A 22,278-nucleotide genomic window follows, 5' to 3' on the forward strand; every position below is an offset into this window, starting at 1 on the left:
TCCACAGGCAGGCAGCCCTGAAAAGGTTGCCCATGTGGGAATGAGGCTCCCAGACTGAAGAAGGATCCCTTCTCCATGTATATTCACATGAACAGTGGAATGTGGAAGCATTCAGCTCAACTGAAAATAAGTTGCCATTTCCATAGTTTTCAGAAGGCAAACTGACTTTAAATTCATGGTCTTGTGCTGTGCGGCTTTGTGCCAGGGCTGGATCCATGCTTTGGATCTAGCAGTGAGCCCCCTACCAGAATGAACCTCTTGTTCCTCTCAGCTGCCACCACCACACATTGAATCATTTGTGCATAGTAAGGGTAAAGGCCCCCTGACCATTAGGTCCAGTCGTGACCGACTCTGGGGTTGCGGCGCTCATCTCGCTTTATTGGCCGAGGGAGCCGGCGTACAGCTTCCGAGTCATGTGGCCAGCATGACTAAGCCGCTTCTGGCGAACCAGAGCAGCGCACGGAAACGCCATTTACCTTCTCGCCGGAGTGGTACCTATTTATCTACTTGCACTTGGATGTGCTTTCGAACTGCCTGAAAATTACCTGAACTTCGGGGGTCCCAACATCACAGTAATTCAGCGTGAATATTATTGGGGCTAAGAAGATAAACAGAGCCCATATTGTGAAACACCCTGTTCTCACAGTGGCCAGGCTATGGTTGCCTCTGGGAAGCCCACAAGCAGAACTTAAGCACAACAGTAGCTCTCCTCTCCTGCAGTTCCCAGCAACACATATTCAGAGACACATTGCCTCCAACAGGGAAGAATGAACTCTTTCTCTTTCTAATGTATCCTTTCCTCTGTAGATTGCCTTAGACATACTCCTTAAACTGGGCATAGCTGCTTGCTCATCCCTGCTTTGGGCAGGTGTTATGCACGAATGAGGGACGCGGGTGGCGCTGTGGTCCAAACCACTGAGCCTTGGGCTTGCCAATCAGAAGGTCAGCGGTTTGAATCCCCGCAACGGGGTGAGCTCCCGTTGCTTGGTCCCAGCTCCTGCCAACCTAGCAGTTCGAAAGCACCTCCGGGTGCAAGTAGATAAATAGGGACCGCTCCGGCGAGAAGGTAAACGGCGTTTCCGTGTGCGGCTCTGGCTCGCCAGAGCAGCGATGTCACGCTGGCCACGTGACCCGGAAGTGTCTGCGGACAGCGCTGGCCCCCGGCCTCTTGAGTGAGATGGGCGCACAACCCCAGAGTCTGTCAAGACTGGCCCGTACGGGCAGGGGTACCTTTACCTTTACCTTAACCAAGAAGCAAAGCAGCAAGCTGGAATGCCAGAGGCACAGAGCAATGGTTGATTTCTCTTTGATTCCAAGGCTGCAGCTATGGGAGAAACAAGACCCTTTGGGGGCATTGATGCTATGAGCTCCTCCCCTGTAGGCTCAGGTTGTGTATATGTTTAAATAAACCATATATCATAAAGACACCACAGTCTCTGCTGTGCCTCATTCATGAAGGACACTTGAACCCTGGGGAAGCACCTGGAACTCCTGGAATCTCACACCTCTTAGAGACTGAGGTGGCGTGCAACAGTATGTTTTAAAGTCCAGTTATAATTTTTTTCTTGATTTTCTTGTTTTATCTTTTTCTTAACTACTTTTTGTTTTATTTTTACAATCAAGCGATGTATGAATTTTATTAAATAAATGTGGCATTGTAGACCGCCAATCTTTTTTTGGAAAGGGCTAGATCCCCCTTCGGGGTTCAGAGGGCCCCCTACGTGATGTCAGGACATTGTGCAACATCATGCATGGGTCCCCTCAACCCTCTGGAGAAGGTGGTGCCTCTGCCCACAGATACCTACCTGGCTCTCAAATCTCCTTTGTACCAATAAATTACTTCTAACTGATGTATGAATTTCTCTTCACTCCCTGATGCTATCAATGGCTGCTAGTCATGATGGCTAAGTGCTACCTCTGCTGTTGGAGACAGTATGTGTCTGAACGCCAGAAGCTGGGAATTGCAAGAGGGGAGAGTGCTGTTGTGCTCAGGTTCTGCTTCCAGGATTGCCAGAGTATCTGGTTAGCCTCTGTAACAACAGGATGCTGGACTAGATGGGCCTTTGGCCTAATCCTACAGGACTCTTCTTACGTTCCTATGCTGAGCTGCAGAGAGACATCTTCCAGGAAGTAGAAGCAGGCTGGAGGCAGGGAAGACCTAAAGAGCAATTGGGAGGAGCTTGAAATAACTGTGCAGAAGGGATCATGCTGCTTGGATGGACAGATAGTGCAGGGACTGTAAAATATGATTTACAGCTACAGATGTTTTCAAAGCAAAACTCCAAATAGAGGCATCCAGCCCTTCTGGAGAAATCAAGATGCAGTTTCTGTAACTGTGGCCTCTTCATTTTGTAGACCAGGGCCAAAGAAATGGTGGTCATCCCTACTCCCTAGTTATTTCTTTATATGTCTAGTAGAGCCTTCGCTAACCTAGAGCTCTCCAGATGTTTTAGACTACAACTCCCAACAGCCCCAGCCAGTACATGAGAGCTGTAATTCCAAAACATCTGTAGGACACCAGCTTGGAGGAGGCTGGTCTAGTGCTTGCTTTGAGCTTCTCCTGCTAGGCAGGATCTGCACAATTTCAATGCCTTGTGCTTAATCAGGAGTAGGGGTGAATGTATCAGACTGTCAGTAAGTCTGCTCTTTCCTGTGTTTCTGCATTAATCTGTATTTTTATTTTTCTAAAAAAAGATACAAAAACTAATATTTTCAAACCAATTTGTACTCATTTGTTGCAAAGGTAAAGGGACGCCTGACCGTTAGGTCCAGTCGTGACCGACTCTGGGGTTGCGGCTCTCATCTCGCTTTACTGGCCGAGGGAGCTGGAGTACAGCTTCCGGGTCATGTGGCCAGCATGACTAATCCGCTTCTGGCGAACCAGAGAAGCGCACGGAAATGCCGTTTACCTTTCCGCCGGAGCGGTACCTATTTATCTACTTGCACTTTGACGTGCTTTTGAACTGCTAGGTTGGCAGGAGCAGGGACCGAGCAACGGGAGCTCACCCCGTCACGGGGATTTGAACAGCCAACCTTCTGATTGGCAAGCCCTAGGCTCTGTGGTTTAACCCATAGCACCATCCGTGCCCCCATTTGTTGCAAAGTAGATATTTAAATCACAGTTGGGTGAAGTTACCCCATGAGAAATTGTAGTTCTCTTGTAAATTAATGTACTCCATGGTAGACGGTAGATCAAAACCTCTGTCAGGTTCTATATTGTCCAACAAGCCCACTAACACATGGTTGATGAAGGCCTGGAGCATGGCTGTGCCCAATTGTAATCCAGATGGCATAACTAAGTACTCAAAGGTCCCATATCTGGTATTGAAAGGCATCTTCCACTCATCATTTTCTCTTACACGTATTAGGCTGTACGCCCCTCTCAGGTCCAGCTTGGTGAAAATTTTCACCGATCTCAACCTCTCTAGCAGGTCACCAATATGGGGCAAGGGGTACCGGCTAGGAACCATGAGGCTATTGGTTTTTCTATGGTCCACTATGAGCCTTTTCTCCAGGGTGTCCTTTTTGTTCACAAAGAAGACTGCCCTGCCCCGGTCTTAGTAGGTTAGTAGGTTGAATGAACCCCATTCCAAATTCTTCTGCAAAAACTCCCTGATTTGAGGGGACATGGAATATAGGTGACTGGTGGGTATCTTGGCCCCTGGCACCAGGTTTATTTTGCAATCATAAGATCTGTGTGGTGGTAACCTATCCGCCTCCTCCTCACAGATCACGTTCCTGTAGGCCTTATACTGCAGGGATATAGAACTCTCCTCTCCTGTGAGTTCCCCGCCTACCCCTGCCCCCTTAGCTCCTGCCTCATAACATAGAATTATAGAGTTGGAAGGGACCCTTAGGATCATCTAGTCCAACCCCCCTGCAATGCAGGAATATGCCACTGTCCCTTACAGTGATCGAACCTGCAACCTTGGCATTATCAGCAGCACACTCTAACCAACTGAGCTACCAGACAGACACCTTATAGGCACTTTGAGCCCCAGGCAGTATGCTTGGCATTACACCAAAGCAAACATTAAAGAACACTGCCCCCACGGTATAACTGGATTATGCTTCATGAGCCACATCATTCCCAAGACCAGTGGGTAAGTGGATAACGTGGTGACATGAAACCTCATCGTCTCCTTGTGGCCAGACAGTTCCACCCCCACCGGCTGCATGACATAGGCAACTTCCCCCCTACCAATGGTTGCCCGTCAATAGTTTGTACCTCTAATGGGGCTGCGTGCCTAACTTCTGCTGTTCCACAAGGTCTGAATCTAAAAAGCCCAGAGAAGTCCTGGAATCTACTCAGCCCTGTATTTGTACCTTGCAGCTGCCTGGGAGTTGTAGCATCACTGGTAGAGCTAGCCCTGCAACTGCTTATTCCATCTGAGGCCCTTTTGCTGACTTGCCTCCCAGGCCCTGGCCTCTAAGGGAGCTGGGACCTGTCGTTTCCCGTCGGTGCCTCTTGGGGTTTGGGCCTTCCCTCTACACTGGCCCCCGACAGTGATCCCCCTGCCTTCCTGCTTGGACACTGTCTTGCCAAATGCCCAGATTGACCACACACAAAGTATAAACACCACACAACTGTTTTCGTTGTCAGTTTCTCTGTCTTTGCTTTCCTGCCCCCCAATATGCTTTTTTAATTTTAATATTTTGCCATTTTTTAAATGGGGACAGCACACCCTTCCTCCCTTCCACAGAGTGAGGTATTGTGGACTAGGTAGCTCTTGAATGCTCTCTTAAAATTGATTTGCAAAACTTATTAAAGCAATTTTTAACTGACTTTAAACAATTTCCACCTGCCACAGCAAAGTAGCGGTGATGAAGGCACATTTTGAGGGCACCTTTCCTGGGGGAAGGGCCATAGCTCAGTGGTAAGAGTATGTACTTGGACCCTGAAGAGCTGTTGCAAGTCTGTGTAGCCAATACTCAGCTAAATGGACCAATAGTCTGATTTGGTATAAGGCAAATTGTGCAAAAGGGTTGGAGCCATGCAAAGGGCCACTACAGAAGACTGAGAAGTCCACTATCTCCAAGTGAAAGGCATTGGCAAAAAATAGTATGACTTCTGGGTTGCTTCACCTGACACCAATATGTGCTCTTGCCTAGAAGACTGCAGAATCACAGAATCACAGAACTGTAGGTTTAGAAGGGACCCCAAGGCTGATTAGAGCATGTCCAGACGAGGTGTGGGCCTCCCGGGTGACATCATCATTTTGTCCCTTGGCACGGGAATATTTCCAGGGGAGCTGAAGGAGGCAGTGGTGCATCCGCTCTTAAAGAAAACATCATTAGTTCCTTTAGATCTAACCAATTACCACCCAGTTTCGAACCTGTCATACCTGGGTAAGGTAATTGAGAGAGCAGTTGCTGAACAGCTTGGTCGGTTTCTGGATGAAACATCGGCCCTGGATCCATTTCAGTCCAGCTTTCGCCCTGGTCACAGGACCGAGATGGCTCTGGTCACACCTTACAGATGACCTCTATTGGCAGCTGGATTGAGGTGGGTCGGGGCTGCTGATCCATCTAGATCTGTCAGCAGCCTTCAACATGGTCGATCATGAACTTCTGGACCACCACCTTGCCGATGTGGGTATTCAGGGCATAGTCCTACAATGGCTGTGCTCTTTCCTTTCAGATCGGGGGGGACAGAGGGTGGCTCTAGGGGAAGAATTGTCATCGCGGAACTCCTTGGTGTGTGGAGTGCTGCAGGGCACAATCCTCTCCCTGATGCTTTTAAACATCTTTATGCGCCCTCTTGCCCAGCTTGTCCGGAGTTTCGGTCTGGGTTGCCACCAGTATGCTGATGATACCCAACTTTATTTGTTGATGGATGGCCATCCTGACTCGCCCCTGACACACTGATCAGGTGCTTGGAAGCTGTGGCTGGATGGTTGAGTGGGAGCTGGTTGAAGTTAAATCCTTCGAAGACAGAGGTCCTGTGGCTGGGTCGGGACGACAAGGGGTTGGGGGGCCAACTCCAATCTCTTGTGGGGGCGCATTTAGTGTCAGCACCTTCTGTCAAGAGTTTGGGTGTAATCTTTGATGCCTCCGTTTCCATGGAGACGCAGGTTACAGCTACAACAAAGGTGGCATTTTCCCATCTCCTCCGTGCTAAACAGTTGGTTCCATACCTCTCTCGTCATGATCTTGCCACTCTGATCCATGTGACGGTCACCCCCAGGCTTGATTATTGTAATTCACTCTATGTGGAGTTGCCCTTGAAACTGACCCAGAAACTCCAGTGGGTGCAGAATGCCGCGAGACTCCTTTTGGGGTCCTTGCCATGGGATCACATTCATCCAGTACTATACCAGCTGCACTGGCTCCTGGTGGAGTACAGGATCAGGTTTAAAGTGCTGGTTTTAACCTTTAAAGCCCTATACGACCTAGGACCCTTGTACCTACGGGACCGCCTCTCCTGGTATGCCCCACAGAGGACCTTATGGTCCGCAAATAATAACATCTTGGAGGTCCCGGGCCTCAAGGAGATTTGACTGGCCTTGACCAGAGCCAAGGCTTTTTCGGCTGTGGCCCCGACCTGGTGGAATGTTCTGCCACAAGAGACCAGGGCCCTGCGGGATCTGACATCTTTCCGCAGGGCATGCAAGATGGAGTTGTTCTGCCAGCATTTGGTCGGGGTCCAGTCTGACTCCCCCTCTCTCCTTATAAGAACTTGTATGAAAGTGGCCCCCCAACTTTTCTCACAGGCTCATATAAGATCAGTACAAACAGTTAGGCCGGTGAGCATTTAAAGTCCCCAACCCTAATCTGTGGGTTGCCATCTGATTGGATTTCACTGATTCTGATTTTATTTTAGGATGTATTTTAATTGATTGCCCGATTTTATGTTAATATGTTATATATTTTATGTTAGCCGCTTTCAGCCTGGTTTTGGCCTGGGAGGGGAGGATATAAATAAAATTTATCATCATCATCATCTAGCCCAACTCCCTGCAGTGCAGGAATCACAGCTAATCATAGCAGAGGTCACCCCTGTCCTGAATTTACAGTACAGAACAAAACTTCCAGGGGGAGAGGCGAAGGGGTAAGGCAATGGGGAGGACAGCATGGTGCAAACATACTGGCAGGAGTGCTGAATTGGCTCTGCCTGTGCATTTGCACTGCAGTACCCTCTTCGCTGTCTCAGCCTACCCTCTCTCAGCCAAGGTGTAGTTTTCTTAAGTGAGTGGCAACCCCTTATTTATCCATCTCTGTTTCTCTGTTTTTCTCCTACTTCTTCTCTCTTTGATCTGCTTCACTTGCTTAAGTAGAAGAAACCAAACTAAACAGCACAACAGATATGGTGATGCTATTTGTCCACCTCTGGTCGTGACCCATCAGTTGAAGAATAGCATTCAAGGACAAGTGTTTTCTTTGCTACAGTCTTGTTGAACTGCGGTGCACAAGCAAGAGCCTTGCCAAAGTTGTGCTAAGTTTCATTCTGTGTTTCAGGGCCAAAAAGGTGATCCTGGACTATCTCCCGGAAAAGCATGGAATGGTCAGAAGGTAAAACTGCATTTATAATTTACTAGGTATAAGTGCCCAGCATTGTTCTAGTGTTCTAAGAAAACAAAACATACTGAGATTTACAAAATCTCCTCTAGGACTGGGGAGATCTGGAGTCCAGTTAGACCTGGAGGGCAGCAGGTCAGCAGAAGGCTGTGCTATAGACTCAGAAAGGAGAAGTTGGTGGCAACATCAAATAATGGTTGGCTAGTATGCCAACATTTATGGACCCACTGCTTAAACAATTATTTTGGGTTGGGCATGGGGTGGAATTCTCCTGGAAATCTCTTGGCTTGGTTTACAGTCACCTCTGCATGCAGAATTCTTCCTTCTTATCCTACCACCATTATGGTCACATCTGCACCATTCATTTATAATGAAACTTATCCCACTTTAACAGCCATGGCTTCTCCACAGTTCCCCAAAGAACTGTAGCGTAGAGAAAGCAATTGCAGCTCTGTGCAGAGGTGGATTTAGGGGAGGGTGACTGGTTCCCCTGCACTGGGGGCCGAGCCAAGGTGAGTGTTGCAGGGCTTCGCAACTATAACGTGTATGCGCAGAATGGAAGATGTGAGGCAGGGGTGCCCTGTGCAAGGCCCTGCAACACTCCCCTTGGCTCGGCCGCCAGTGCAGGGGAAATTTGAAAGATCAGAGTCTATCACTGCTCTGTGAGGGATCTCCTAGCATTGCCTTACAACCATGAGAACTAGGCACTTAATTTTGTACAAGTTGGATTAGAAAACTTTACATATATGGTGTGGATATTGTCTTCATGTTCACTTCCACAACCATGAGGCCTAGGCACATACTTTTTAAAACAACAACAACAACTAAGATTTGAAGGGTTTTTGAAGGTCAGGCGAACAACAACAGCAATTTATACTTCTGGTTACAGGGTGATGTAGGCTTACCGGGACTGACGGGGCTTCCTGGATCACCTGGTAGGAAGGTAAGATATTTTTATTATTGATATTGGGCACAATCTGTGGGCATGTTTTGGTATGAAGTTCCTCTCAACAAACATGCCAAAAAGTAGCTGGAGTAAAGTAGCCATTCTGTTGTCTACACTGACTTGTTCAGACCACACCTGGAATACTGTGTCCCGTTCTGGGTTCCACAATTTAAGAAGAATATTGATAAGCTGAAAGGTGTGTAGAGGAGAGCGAACAAGATGGTCTGGAAGCCAAGCCTTATGAGGAACGGTTGAAGGAGCTGGCTATGTTTAGCCTGGAAACAAGGAGACTGATGGAAGATATGATAGCCATCTTTCAAATATCTTAAGGGCTGTCATGTAGAGGATGAAGCAAGCTTGTTTTCTCCTGCTCCAGACGGTAGGATCCAAACCAGTGGCTTCAAATTACAAGAAAGGAGATTCCAACTGAACATCAGGAAGAGCGTTCTGACAGCAAGAGCTGTTTGGCAGTGGAACGGATTTCCTTAGAGAGATTGGATGGCCACCTGTCAGGGATGCCTTAGCTGCGACTCCTGGAACGGGGGATTGGACTAGATGGCCTTCCAACTCTACAATTCTATGGATTCTGCCTTTACTCTTTGTTAGCATTTTGGGGTGTTTACGCCCTTGTAGGAGAGGCTGGATTCTTTGTTGTTCTTGCTGTTGGACAATTTATGCTAATATTTTAAGGATTCCCCCCTCCCCCATAGGAATAGGAATGTGGGTGTGCAGTCAGAGGATTCACATCCATTAACTCAATGCTTTCCAACATTTCTCCGATGAAAATAGGGACTTCCTATTCCATAATAATAATAATATTAATAATAATAATAATTTTACTATTTATACCCCCAACTGACTGTGTTGCCCCAGCCACTCTGGGTGGCTTCCAACATATATAAAAGCATAATAAAACATTAAACATTGATTTCAATGGGTCTGCTCTGAGTAAAACTTGTAATATCTGCAAGGGCCAGAGGTGCCAACTTGAACAAAATATTGTGGGGGCCCAGGTAAGCCCTGCTTTGCATAATCAGTCACATGATGCAGTGCACACACACCATTTGTGGGGACCTGGTCTCCTCAAATATTTTATTGTGGGGGCCGAAATCTCCACAGCCCCTAGGAATTGGCTTCTATGGCAAGGGCAAATGTGTATTTGAGAAGTGACAATGGGAGTGTATGCACATACACACACACACAGTTAGTACCCCACCTCAGGGGTGTAGGAAAGGGGGCAGGGGGGGCGGGTTGCCCCAGGTGCCATCATGGAGGGGGGTGACAAATTATCAAGGAACAATTACTGCCCTACTAGGGTGGTTCATAAAAAACTTTTTTTTTTGAAAATGCCTTCTCCATAGGTCTTATCTTACTACACTAGGGATTATATAGCTACATATGAAATTTCATGCATATCAGTTAATATCTTGACCCTCCTTCACGAAAATAGCTGTTTATTTGGCCGTTTTCCCTGAAATTTCAACAAGCACATGCCTTTGCTAGACTTTTTTTGGGCACCTGCTAAAAGCATTCTTCTTTAGGCAAGCATACCTAGATGCTTAGGAAGTTGAAGTAATTTTAATCTTAATATTTTCGCTTTTGTGTGTTTTAAAGTAGGATTGTTAATTTTTCTTGATTTTACTGCTGAGGTTTTTTGTTGTTTTTGTTTTGGTAAACCACTTTGCAGGTTTTTTAAGATAAATTGTATTAAATAAATAAACAATAAATATAAATAAAATAACACAAGCCAAAACACAGTCCATCCTGTAGATTTAAGTATCTGTCCATAGCTGCCTACTTGTTATCATAGGCTCAGAATCCACATTCCTTGGTAAGAAAATATGAAATAACGTAAAACCATTTTTGCAAGCAAAAAAATTAAAAATAAAAATCAGTGTGTGGGGGGTGACAAGAAATTTTCCGCACCTGGTACCACCTGACCTTCCTCTGCCCACCCTTTCTCCAAATGCTGTTTGTGGCTGCTATTTGGAGAGCAGAAACAGGCAGGGAGTGGGTTAAGGCATCCCCCCCTCCCCACGGGAATTTATCTGTTGCAAATCACTCTCTTCTGTTGGGGCTTGTCCTGCTCATGTGTTTTTAAGAGATAACGTTCTCATGAGCAGATTGAACTACTGCTGCCCACTTAGACTGCATAAGGTAAAGGTAAAGGGACCCCTGACCATTAGGTCCAGTCGTGCCCGACTCTGGGGTTGCGGCGCTCATCTCGCTTTATTGGCCAAGGGAGCCGGTGTACAGCTTCCGGGTCATGTGGCCAGCATGACTAAGCCACTTCTGGTGAACCAGAGCAGCACACGGAAATGCCGTTTACCTTCCCGCTGGAGCGGTACCTATTTATCTACTTGCACTTTGATGCGCTTTCGAACTGCTAGGTTGGCAGGGGCAGGGACCAAGCAACGGGAGCTCACCCTGTCGTGGGGATTCGAACCGCTGACCTTCTGATCAGCAAGTCCTAGGCTCTGTGGTTTAACCCACAGCGCCACCCGCGTCCCTTAGACTGCATACCCTCTACAATTTCTCCAGTGAAAATAGGGACATTCCAACAACAACAACAAATGTTATTATTTATACCCTGCCCACGTGACTGGGTTGCCCCAGTCACTCTGGGCAGTTTCCAACATATAAAAAAACATAATAAACATTAAACATTAAAACAATTCACTAAACGTTATATAGTTACTTATCTCTGTGGCTCAGGGGTCGCATAACTCCAGACCCTCCAACACTTCTCTGATGAAAATAGGGACGTCATACCATATCCTCCAACTTTTCCCTGATGAAAATAGGGATGTCCTGAGGCAAAGTTGGACATTCAGGGATCAAATCACAAACCAGGGTAGCTTCTGTAAATCTGGGACTGTCTCTGGAAAATAGGGACCCTTGGAGGCTCTGAGATTTTTCTTTTATTTTCATGAACTTCTTAGCTACAAGCAAGAAGCTGTAAACAGCGTGGCTAATGAGCAGCAACAAGGTCTCTCTGTAAGAGACAAGAAAGCTTTCTTCAGAAAATGGAATTCTTTCCCCAATTTTATTTACTTGCTACCTTTATATCCCTCTCTTCCTCCCAACGGAATGCAGTTTGGCAAATTCATCATTGATAAAGCAATACAATTTAAAAAATTTAAAAAAATACTTAAAACATCTAAAAGCATCTAAAAACATGTAAAGCAGTTGCATATTCTCACAGCCAATAGCCTCAAGGTACCTTTCAGCCAACAAATGCCTGGGAAAAACAGGAATAGTTTCTAAATCCCTCTTGAATGCCAGTAATGAGGGAGACAGACACAGTTCATCCTGGAGGGTGTTCCACAAATGGGGCACCACCACAGAGGAGGCTCTGCCATGAACCAATGCCAACTAGGCAGGACCCAGAGGAGAGAATTATGAGGAGAGTTTAAAAAGAAGGCAAAGCTTTGGTAAAGGAAATGCAAGCAGACAATAAGGGGTTTGTGTGTGGAACTCATGTGGTTCCAGTGTTATGTCAGGACCGTTGGCACAAGTACAGTGAAACACTTGCCCAACTTTAAAAGGCAGAACATAGAATCCTTTTCAGGTAGAAACACAAGCCAGTGCATAGGTTAAAGAAGAGAAAAAAAGACAAACAGACTTGGGATGGGGACAAGAGAAGTTTCCCAACAAATGCTTTTGATGGAGGCTGTGCTTTACTGGCCTCCTAAATATATATATAGAGAGAGAGAGAGAGAGCGCGAGCGCTGTTGGAAAAATATTTGGAAAATAAAAAATAAGGCTGTAGATCCTCTGTTGGCAAAACCCCACTGAAAACACCTTGGGCTGTAGACAAGCTGCTCTGTTTGCCAGCGTGCTTTTAGGAGAACAGCCAATATCCTGGAAGCCAGTTTGAGTGAAACTTTAAAAAGAGAGGGAGGAAGGGAGAGAAGGCTAGTGGAGGGATAAAGAAAGACCTAATGGCCCATAGAGAAGTTTGGAGAGAGCCGTTATGACTAGCAGCTGAGCTGGCGTCAGGGGTTGGCACTGTGGCTCAGGGGCAAAGCATCTGCTTTGCATGCAGAAGGTCCCTGGTTCAATTCCTGTCATCTCCAGGTAGGGCTGATGGAAATCCTGGAGAGCAGCGGCTAGTCAGTGCAGCTGATTCTGAGCTAGATGGAGGGGCCAGTGTTCTGACCTGGTACAAAGCAGGCTGCAATGATCCTATGTCTTAAGAGAATCAGCACATGCTAAGCACAAAGAAGGTCGCAGGTTCAATCCTTGGCATCTCCGGGCAAGGCTGGGAAAGATTACCTGCCTGAAACCCTGGAGATCTGCTGCCCCTTAGTGTGGATGTCGCTGTGCTGGTGGCAGATGCAGGGAAACCAAAATGCTTGTTTACAAAGCTATTGTCCTACCAACCTTCTGTATGCTTGTGAAACATGGACAACTTATAAACGCCATCTCCAACTCCTCGAAAGATTCCATCAACGGTGTCTCCGAAAATTTTTACAAATCACTTGGGAAGACAGGCGAATTAATACCAGTGTACTGGAAGAAGCAAAGATCACCAGTGTTGAAGCAACGATTCTTCAACATCAACTTTGTCAGACTGGTCATATGTGGATGCCTGATGTTCGTCTTCCAAAGCAACTACTCTATTCCGATCTTAAAAATGGAAAGCGTAATGCTGGTGGTCAACAAAAGAGGTTTAAAGACTGTCTCAAGGCAAATCTAAAAAAATGTAGTCTAAACACTGACAACTGGGAAACACTTGCCTGCAAGTGCTCCAATTGGAGAACAGCCTTTACCAAAGTTGTCATGGGCTTTGAAGACACTCGAACTCAGAACGCAAGGGAGAAACGTGCTAAGAGGAAGGCACGCCTGGCAAATCCACACCGTGATCAACTCCCGCCTGGAAACCAGTGTCCCCACTGTGGAAGGATGTGTGGGTCCAGAATTGGGCTCCACAGTCACTTACGGACTTATTGTTAAGACCGTGTTTATGGAAAACAAGCTTACTTGGTTACGAGTGATCGCCGAAGAAGAAGAAGGTTTAATTTTGTCACATATTGAAAATGTTACTGTCGGTTAGGCTCAGATTATTTTAACCCACTATTCTTTTTAATCTTGAATATAATTTTATAGCCCTGCATTATGTTATCATTTGACTTGTGAACAGCTCTGAGGTTCTTTAAATCAGGGGTAACCAAAATGGTGCCATTCAGATGTTGTTGGACTACAACACCCATCATTCCCAGCTAGCTTGGCCAACAGGCACAAGGATTGATGGGAGTTGCAGTCCAAAACATCTGGAAGGCACTACCTTGGCCACCCCTGATCTAAGCCTAGAGTGGCACTCCATATTGCATGTGAAAGATGGAGGAATGCCTCTGTTTAGATGCAGGGACCTGTGGTCCTTCAGATGTAATTGGATGCCAACTCCCATCAGCCCCAGCCAGCATGGCCAGTGGTCAGGGATGGTGGGAGCTGGGAGTCCAACAACATCCAAAGGGCTGCAGGTTTTCCTATCCCTCATCTAAGAAGATGAATTCTCTGCTCTCCAGAGTAAATACCTCTTCTGAATAGAGGCATTCTTCCATCTCTTGCATACAAGAGGGATTGCTACTCCTTAGAACAGGGAGTGAGACCTTGTGGCTCCAGCTGACATGAATTGGGTGATGGGAGCTGGCTGTCCACATCACAGACTCATATTCTTACTGCTGCCACAGAAACATTTTCATTTGCAGTCTGAATATTTGCATTTCCTCAGCTTTCTGAGTCAGAGACACTTTTATTTTTATGTAAGCCACATGCTCTATTTCTGCCATAGTTCACACCAAAAGGGGTGATGTGTCTACCACTGTGATTTCCCAGGGCGTTGATTCCAGTGGCAGTTTGGCTGTTCCTACCCTGGTCGCCTTGTTTTTTAATTTTTTACCCACAATGCCTTCTGCCCCCTTTTACAAGGTATATGTAACTGCTGACCAAACAACTGAGAGACATTTTCCCATGGGAGACCAAATCTTGCTTTCTCTGGGCAGCATTCCCTCCCCCAGATGATGCTAATAGACCATAAATTTGGTGGTTTGGTGTTGGTTAGTTTTTTCTTTCTTTTCTGAAAAAGGATTTTCAGCTTTGAATCAGTAGGTGAACGTGACCCTATACCTGTCAGCTGCCCTGGAAAAAAAGGGACATCTTGTGTTTTCTTGCAAGAGGACAGAGGCCAAAGTGGCCGACGCAAGCTCTTGTATTTTCGGGCTGTACCCCTTACAGGCATGGCACCCATAGATGTGCATTTTGGGGTGCCACACAAGATCACTGGCCCCCCAAAGCACTTCTTTCCAGGCCACACCCCTTCCTGGCTCTGCTGTGGACTGCCCTTGAGTGTTCTGGCCTGGCTGCAATGTGTCCGGGAACTCTGATTATGCCTCTCGCTTGCCTGGATGGAGGATAGAGAGGGGTGTGTGGAGTAAAATTAGTTCACTGTACAAATCTTAGCATTCTGTGCCTCACACACTTTTGCTTCTGGCCCTGCCCACCACTGGCCCCCAGAAGGGAATGTGGCCCTTCATCTGAAAAAGTTCCCCGGCCCCTGCATTTGAATATGGAGCCCCGAAGCTGGCATGTGATGGTAGATTCATCTCAGTTCAGAACAGAGGCAGTTATTGTGGCCAGTTATCTTTGGCCGTGGTTTATTTTCATAGGAAGAGGCTGTACAGCAGCTGCATAAGGCATAGAAGAGGCAATAGGAGACAGGAAGGCGGGTCAAGAATCTATAGATGGGGAGGATCAAGGAAGGCATGGCTTTCTATCTGCACAGGATTGATTTGGGGCACCTCCACGGTGGTCAAATAAGAACATAAGAAGAGCCTGCTGGATCAGACCAGTGACCCATCTGGTCCAACATCCTGTTCTCACAGTTTCCCACAGGGAACTGGCAAGCAGGGTTTGAGCACAAGAGTCTTCTCCCCACCTGTGGCTTCCAGCAAATGATCCACAGTGCGAGTGCTGGATCAGAATAGCCTCAGATTCTCTTCATAAGGGAATCTGATATACTTGAAGGACTACCTTTTCCAATACCAACCTGCCCACACGCTAAGGTCAGCAAACGAGGCCACCTCAGGGAGCAATCAAGTCGGTGAGAGTGAGAAGACATTTTCTGCAGGTCAAATCCATCAAGTCCCACCACCGCAGACTTGTAGGAGAAGAGACCCACCTGTTTTCACTGGCTTTTTCCTGAGGTGTTCTTTTCTTTTCTTTTCTTTCCAGGGGGAGATGGTTTTACAGGATTGTTGAAATTTCTGGGTTGTAAATCTCTACTGGCCTTGGGTGGGTGGTTTAAAAATAAATAAATAAATTTCAGCTTCTTCTTTAATACAGTGTATGTGGAGAGAGAGAGATTTGTGATTTGCACTGTGTTTTTCTTCTGTAACCCACCTTTGAGAGAGTGCTTTGCCCTTAAGTGCAGCCAGAAAGTATTTTAAAATACATTATAAAATAGGATTCTCTGGCTACAAGAGTGTGTGGCAGGCTTCTACAGGGGAACCTCGTGTTACGTACCGTCCTCCTTGCGAACGCTTCAGGTTATGAGCTCCGCTAACACAGAAGTAGATGCTCCCGGTTGCGAACTTTGCCTCGGGATGCTAGCGGAAGTTGCATGCTGGCAGCAGCGGAAGGCGCCATTAGCAAAAGCACGCCTCATGTTACAAGCAGTTTTGGCTTAAGAATGGACCTCCGGAACGAATTAAGTTTGTAACCGGAGGTACCACTGTATGTGGTTTTTGCCATCTCTGATCCCTTCTGTGCTGTCAGAACGGCAAAGTACTTTTTGGACCCCGAACAGCCACTGGATGGTTTGCAGCTCCCCATTAAATGGGGATGCATTTGGTGGTTGCCTTTCATGCATGGCGTGCAGATGGGAGTCACTATCTGCACCACCCTCCCCTTCACCAACCGTCCCCATTTGCTCTGCAAAGCCTGCCGGACTGCCACTCTGAGGATTGACGGGCTGGATTAGGGCTGCCTCTGGAGTTGACTTGGGCCCTCATTACAAAAGTGGCAGGAGACTTCCACTTCAGTTGATGACCCCAGTTGTGATTTAAGGCCCCGGAATACAGAAACACCTGTAGAGGCGAGCAAACTCAGACTCTTGCTTTTTGCCTGTCATTTCAGTTCTGTTGGAAGAGGCTCATGGTGGGAAAGACCATGGGGAATACCTACCCAACTTGCCTAATGCCTGGTTGTCCCCCAGCAGGAAATAATCCAGTTGAGGCAAAGATGGAGGGGAAGAGCAATGCTGGGAAAGGAGTGGCAAAATTGCAGAAAACAAAACCTACAGCCCATCCCTGGTGTGCAGCTAGCTACTGCATATGAACCATGAAATGTGGCAAGGGTTAGTGTTATGTACTGAGTTGAATAGGATCCAAAAGGCAGCAGTCTGATTGGTCCTAGAACAATAGGATCCAAAAGGCAGCAGTCTGATTGGTCCTAGAACAATAGGATTCAGAATGCAGCAGTCTGATTGGTCCTAGAACAATGCAGCAGTATGATTGGTTGGCAGGAACTACCCAATCATGCTCCAGATAGAAGTGAATCCACAACCTGATTGGCTTACAGTAGAATTCCGAAATTAGCCAATCATGTGCAGCCCATTGTGTAAATAATGTATATAAAGCAGATACTTTGAGGGGACATTCATTCATTCCTCCTCACCACTATGAGCTGAATAAAGAGCATGAAATCACTTTGCGACTCTGAGTATATTTCAGTTAGTCTCCCCCACTCTCATCACAAGCCCACAATGTGCCTACTTTAGGAATGGCTAGATCCAGATGGTGTTAGATCGCAACTCCCATCACCATTGACCATTGGCCACATTGGCTGCGGCTGATGGGTTTTGCTGACCAACAGATTTTAAAGGGCTACAGGATACATACCCTAGGTCTCCTTGCACATATGCATTGATCCATGCATGATGATTCTTCTAGCATTTTAAAAAGACCTTTCCACAAAACCAATTTACCTGAATTTTTATTCTTTTGAACAGGGACAGAAAGGATATCCAGGACCACCAGGTCATCCTGGAGACCAGGTGAGTGGCGTTTGTTATTATTGTTGTCGTTGCTGCTGCTATTGTTGTTGTTGTAATGTTATGTTTCAAGAGTGACTTAACTAGTTGTGGCAGCTGCCCTTCCCATGGCATGTGCTGGAGTGGTTCAGAAATAAGTCAAGTGACTTGCTCCCCAAATCAAGAAATAGCTCTGGTTATTTCTGAGCCAATCCCAGCTGCTTGTTGAATTGATTGATTGATTTGTTCTAAGGCTGGAAATTTAAAGAGGCTAGAAAGCAGCTGATACAGAGGTGGGCAAAGACATACACTCCTTACCCCAAGGATTTCAGTTGGTGCAGAAAAGAATTTTGGGAGCTTCTAAATTTCAGCTTTCCTTGGAGGCTGATGTTACGGAGCCCCCACAGCTCCTTCCTTCCAGGGACTGTTCCTTGCAAAGATTATCGATGCCTCCATTTAAAGCCCATCTTTCACTAGAACATGCTTCCACCTGAAAGTCACTTGAAACCTGCCCTGGTATCTCTCATCCAGCAATGTGTTGTGAAAGCACCAATTTATTTATCGATTTGTTGTTTGGTTTATTTTTACATCCCAGGTTTTTTGACCCTCAGGTTCTGAAAGTGGGTTTACAGCTTTTCAAAAGGCAACTTTAATAACTCCCTAACCCTGCCTGCACCCAAATCCCAATACATTGGTCCTAATTATAAGGCATAGTTGTGTTGCAGCCTATCTCTCTCCAGCATCTGATCACTTCCTTATTCTTTTGTAATGGATTTAAAGAGAAACCCGTCCACACCATCAATCCTCTTGGTCCCAAAGCACTATTCCCAGATGTCACTGGAGGTCCCAAAGAGTTGGCTGCTATATAGGCATTGCCCCTAAAACATAATTGGATGTCCTCATAAGGTTTGCTCCCATTGGCATTTGCCTTAAGCAGATTTCTCCCAGGGCTGCAGAACTGTTTTCATGACCCAGAAGCCAAAGCAGAAAGAAGCTACTTGCTGTTCTAACTTTGGTTAAGTTCCACTGGCAGATGTTGTGCAGCAGTTACCTAGATCAGAGGCTCCATGCTCTCTTCCTTCCAGGGCTGGAAATCTTTTAATGTGCAATGAGCCAAAGCAGGGAGGAGCCCCCAAATCTCCCTGGCCCATTCCCCTCAAGTTGCTTGGACCTCTTTTTGCATTTTGAGCAGCCGACTCCTTTGAACCAAATGAATGAATCAGTCAAGATTTAATAGTCAGCCAAATATAGATTACAGTCAAGGAAACCGAAATAAGCAAGTGGATTTTAGCATACAAAGTTAGTAAGAAGAGCATAATCAGACACATATAATAAAACACCTGTAATACATAAGACATACTTAGATATCAAATGAAGATGTTTGCACTCCAATGATCTGGGGATCATTTCAGGTGTTTGTTGGATTCTGCTTTGATTTATGGTGGGGCCCCTCATGCTATCGCAGTGCCATGCGGCTGCCGATCCATGGAGGGCAAAGCATGTAGAGATGCGTTTTAAGTTTCTAAATGTTTTCTAATGTTTTCAAAACCTTTATGTTAGGGATATAGCTGTACATTTACTTTACCTCTCCCCCCCCTCCCGTCGTGCATTAATGTTTCAGCTGGAGTGGACTGAATCGCTTCTTAAAGAAGGAGGCTGTAATTTAATTTTCTCCTACGCCCACCTCACCCCTTTTCTGTTTAGATTAGCGTGATGTTTACAGTAAAATAAATAAATAAATAATGAAGCTGATGAATGGCAGAGTCTGTTGAGCTTGATGTGAAAGTATTTTATACACAAATTCATTCAGCATGAAATCTATTGCTGGGAATTCAACATTCAAGCAGTTGGGGCTTTGCTCAGGACCTTCACTTCTTGTATTATTGCATTTATAACCCACGTATCCTCCAGGATGGTCAAGGGGGCATGTGTGACTGGTTAGGCTGAAAGCTGGTGACTGGCCCAAGGTTGCCCAGTGAATTTCATGGCCAATGAAGTTCAACTCAGAGTAGACCCATTGAAATTAATGAACCTAAACTAGTGGTGTCCATTTGATTTAAATGAGTCTACTTTGTGCATGATTAATGGTGAGTACAACCCTAAGTGCATATTTGAACTGTGGTCTTTCAGGTCATAGTCCAGCATTTTAACCATGACACCACACTGACTGTCTCTGCATGTGATGAGTTGCATTTCAGCACTGTATTCTGGGAAACCCTTTCACAACTCTGCTGTTTCACATCAACTGCTGTTGACATCTGTGGGATTTTACTTGTGATTCAGTCTTCATCACTTGGGAAAGGCTGCAGCCCAGTGTTGGGGGAATCTGCTTTGCACTCAGAAGGCCCTCTACCTGACACACTGGAGAACTGCTGCCGGTCAGTGTAGACAGCACTGAGCTGGATGGACGAGTGGTCTTTTGGTGTTCCTGTATATACTCATGGCAATATGGATGTTTTTGCAACCAGAATGACACCGTCCAAATTAGCAGGCTCAGAGGAACACCAAGGTTTGTAGAAGTGCAAATAATGTTTAGGAACATCACCCCTCCCATCACACACGTATGGACACACACAAAGGACTGGGTATGCTCAATGAGCACAGAATACTGACTATTGGTAATGGGAAAATCAGGACGGGGTGGAATGACATGTTCTGAAACAGAGCATAGGAACACAGGAAGCTGTCTTATACTGAGTCAGACCATGACTGCATCTAAATCAGTATTGTCACTGATTTAGTAATACTAAATAAGTATTGGCACTGACTGGTAGCTGCTTTCCAGGGAGTCAGACCAGGGGCATCCCCAGCCTGGGGCCTTGGAAGAACTCTTCCACTGAGCTACAGCTCTTCCCCAAATGGGGCGGGCCAACTAGAATCCTAAAAGAAGCACCCCATGCTGCAACGTTTTGTTGCATGTCCCACTGCTTTCTTTATAATGCGTCATATGTTATTTTCTGTTCATTTTGATCTACCTGCATTTTCAAAATGGCGGTGGGAGGGAAGACACTACTTGTGGTGAGAACATGAAGAGAATGTTGGATTCTGTGAAGCAAATGCTAGTTTAGTTAGTCTAGGAATGGGGAAATTGTGGCCCCCCAGATGCTGTTGGACTACAACTCCCATAATCCTTGACTGTTGGTCATTGTTGGCTGGGGCTGATGGGAGTCCAATAACACCTTGAAGGCCTCAGGTTCTCCCTGGTGTAACCATATGCAAGCTCTGAGCTTCTCTGTGCTTCTTTTGTGGATGGGTTCCATATGTGCTCCTGATGCTCTTTCTGTCAGATGGATCAAAGTTCATGCACTGTCTCTACTGTGAACCTGTTGTGCCTATCAGCATGGCATCCACCATGTTGAGAAAGATGTATTATTATTATTATTATTATTATTATTATTATTATTATTATTATTTTATTATTCCTACTACTACTGTTATACAGGTCATGAAGCCAGATTTAATTCTTCCCATTCCCTGCCCTGCTGCCCTTTTCTCTCTTTTTTTACAGGGTGAACGAGGATCTGACGGGAGCCCAGGTGCCAAAGGTTATCCTGGCAGGCAGGTGCAGTAAATCTTACCGTGCTGTGTACAGCACAGGGGTTTGGTGGGCAGGCAGGTAGATGGCTACGGTGTCCCACAATTAATAAGGGATTCAGTCCCAGCTATAATGTGTTTGCATGCCAGTATTGTGATTCGGTAATTTTAGACTCTGGACCACTCAGGGGGGTTCCCCCTTTGTAGGTCACGGTGCAAAATGCATGGTCCTTGAGATGTTGCTGGACTCCAGGTCAGTCAGCCAAGGCAAGCATGCCTAGTGGTCAGGGATGTTGGGAATTGTAGCCTAGCTAAGGCTGGGGGAGAATTTGATTCAATTGGCATTGAAAGGTAAACCAACATAATTTGCACTTTTTGAAACTATGCACAAGCTGAAGCACTTTTCTGAATTTTGCAGTGTGATTCCCCAGCAGAGCAATGTGCACACAAATGCATATACTGGATAAAAATATATGAAAATGACATGCAAACGTATGTTATTATTTTTTAACATTGTCTTGCAAAAAAGTGTGTATGAGGAGAAATGCTGATAGCTCCCATCATCTCTGACCACAGGGATGAAGGCCACAGGTTGTCCTATCCCTGAGTTAGAGGCCACAGGAGTTTTTGGTACATGTACGCCATGCAAGGTCTTCTGCATGATCTGCTTGTTTCAGTGGAGGAAAGCATATGCATGGCTCTCCTCTCCGTGCAAAGGAACGGGACAGGTCATGTGCACAAATGGCTCAGCATGTGCCAGAGTGCATGCAGCACTCTGGACGGCCGCCACCCACATCTTTTCCACTATGCACGCCTGTTGTTGCTGTGTCTAAAATAATAATTGCTGGATGAAATATGGTGTGAAGGGCAGCTGTGTTGTGTATGTGTGTGTGCTTATGGAAGGGAGATGGGATATAGCTGCACCTTCTCTCTTTGAGGCAATGCAGTTGTTGAAGAAGCTGCAGAAACCAAAGTTCTCTCTTGGAGGCAACTATAAAAGGAGCATCAAAGGCTTGGCCTGCACTGAACCCTAGCTGTATGCCAGCCTATGTTGCTGAAAAGGGTGTGCAAGCTTTTAACTGACTTTGGTCATTCTGAATGGGCAGGAGGTTGTGGAACTGACTTTCAGATTCATACCTGACACAGTGCTGTCACCATCAATCAACTGTTTTCTTTCTTCATTATTAATAGAGAAATCCTGGCATATGTCACAAGACTTTTTGTTGTTTTGGCCTGTTGTACGTTC

General features: G+C 46.1%; 1 protein-coding gene across 1 annotated transcript in view; it reads left to right on the forward strand.

Moving 5' to 3' along the window:
• The window catches only part of COL27A1 (collagen type XXVII alpha 1 chain), a 262,533-nt gene that overhangs the window by 49,235 nt on the left and 191,020 nt on the right, over positions 1–22,278 (forward strand). The window contains exons 6-9 of the mRNA XM_053374834.1: positions 7,459–7,512; positions 8,408–8,461; positions 17,478–17,522; positions 21,007–21,060. Of these exons, the coding sequence (XP_053230809.1) occupies positions 7,459–7,512; positions 8,408–8,461; positions 17,478–17,522; positions 21,007–21,060 (207 nt within the window). The remainder of the gene's footprint in view (positions 1–7,458; positions 7,513–8,407; positions 8,462–17,477; positions 17,523–21,006; positions 21,061–22,278) is intronic.

The sequence above is a fragment of the Podarcis raffonei genome, chromosome Z, assembly GCF_027172205.1.
Source record: "Podarcis raffonei isolate rPodRaf1 chromosome Z, rPodRaf1.pri, whole genome shotgun sequence".
Taxonomy (NCBI): domain Eukaryota; kingdom Metazoa; phylum Chordata; class Lepidosauria; order Squamata; family Lacertidae; genus Podarcis; species Podarcis raffonei.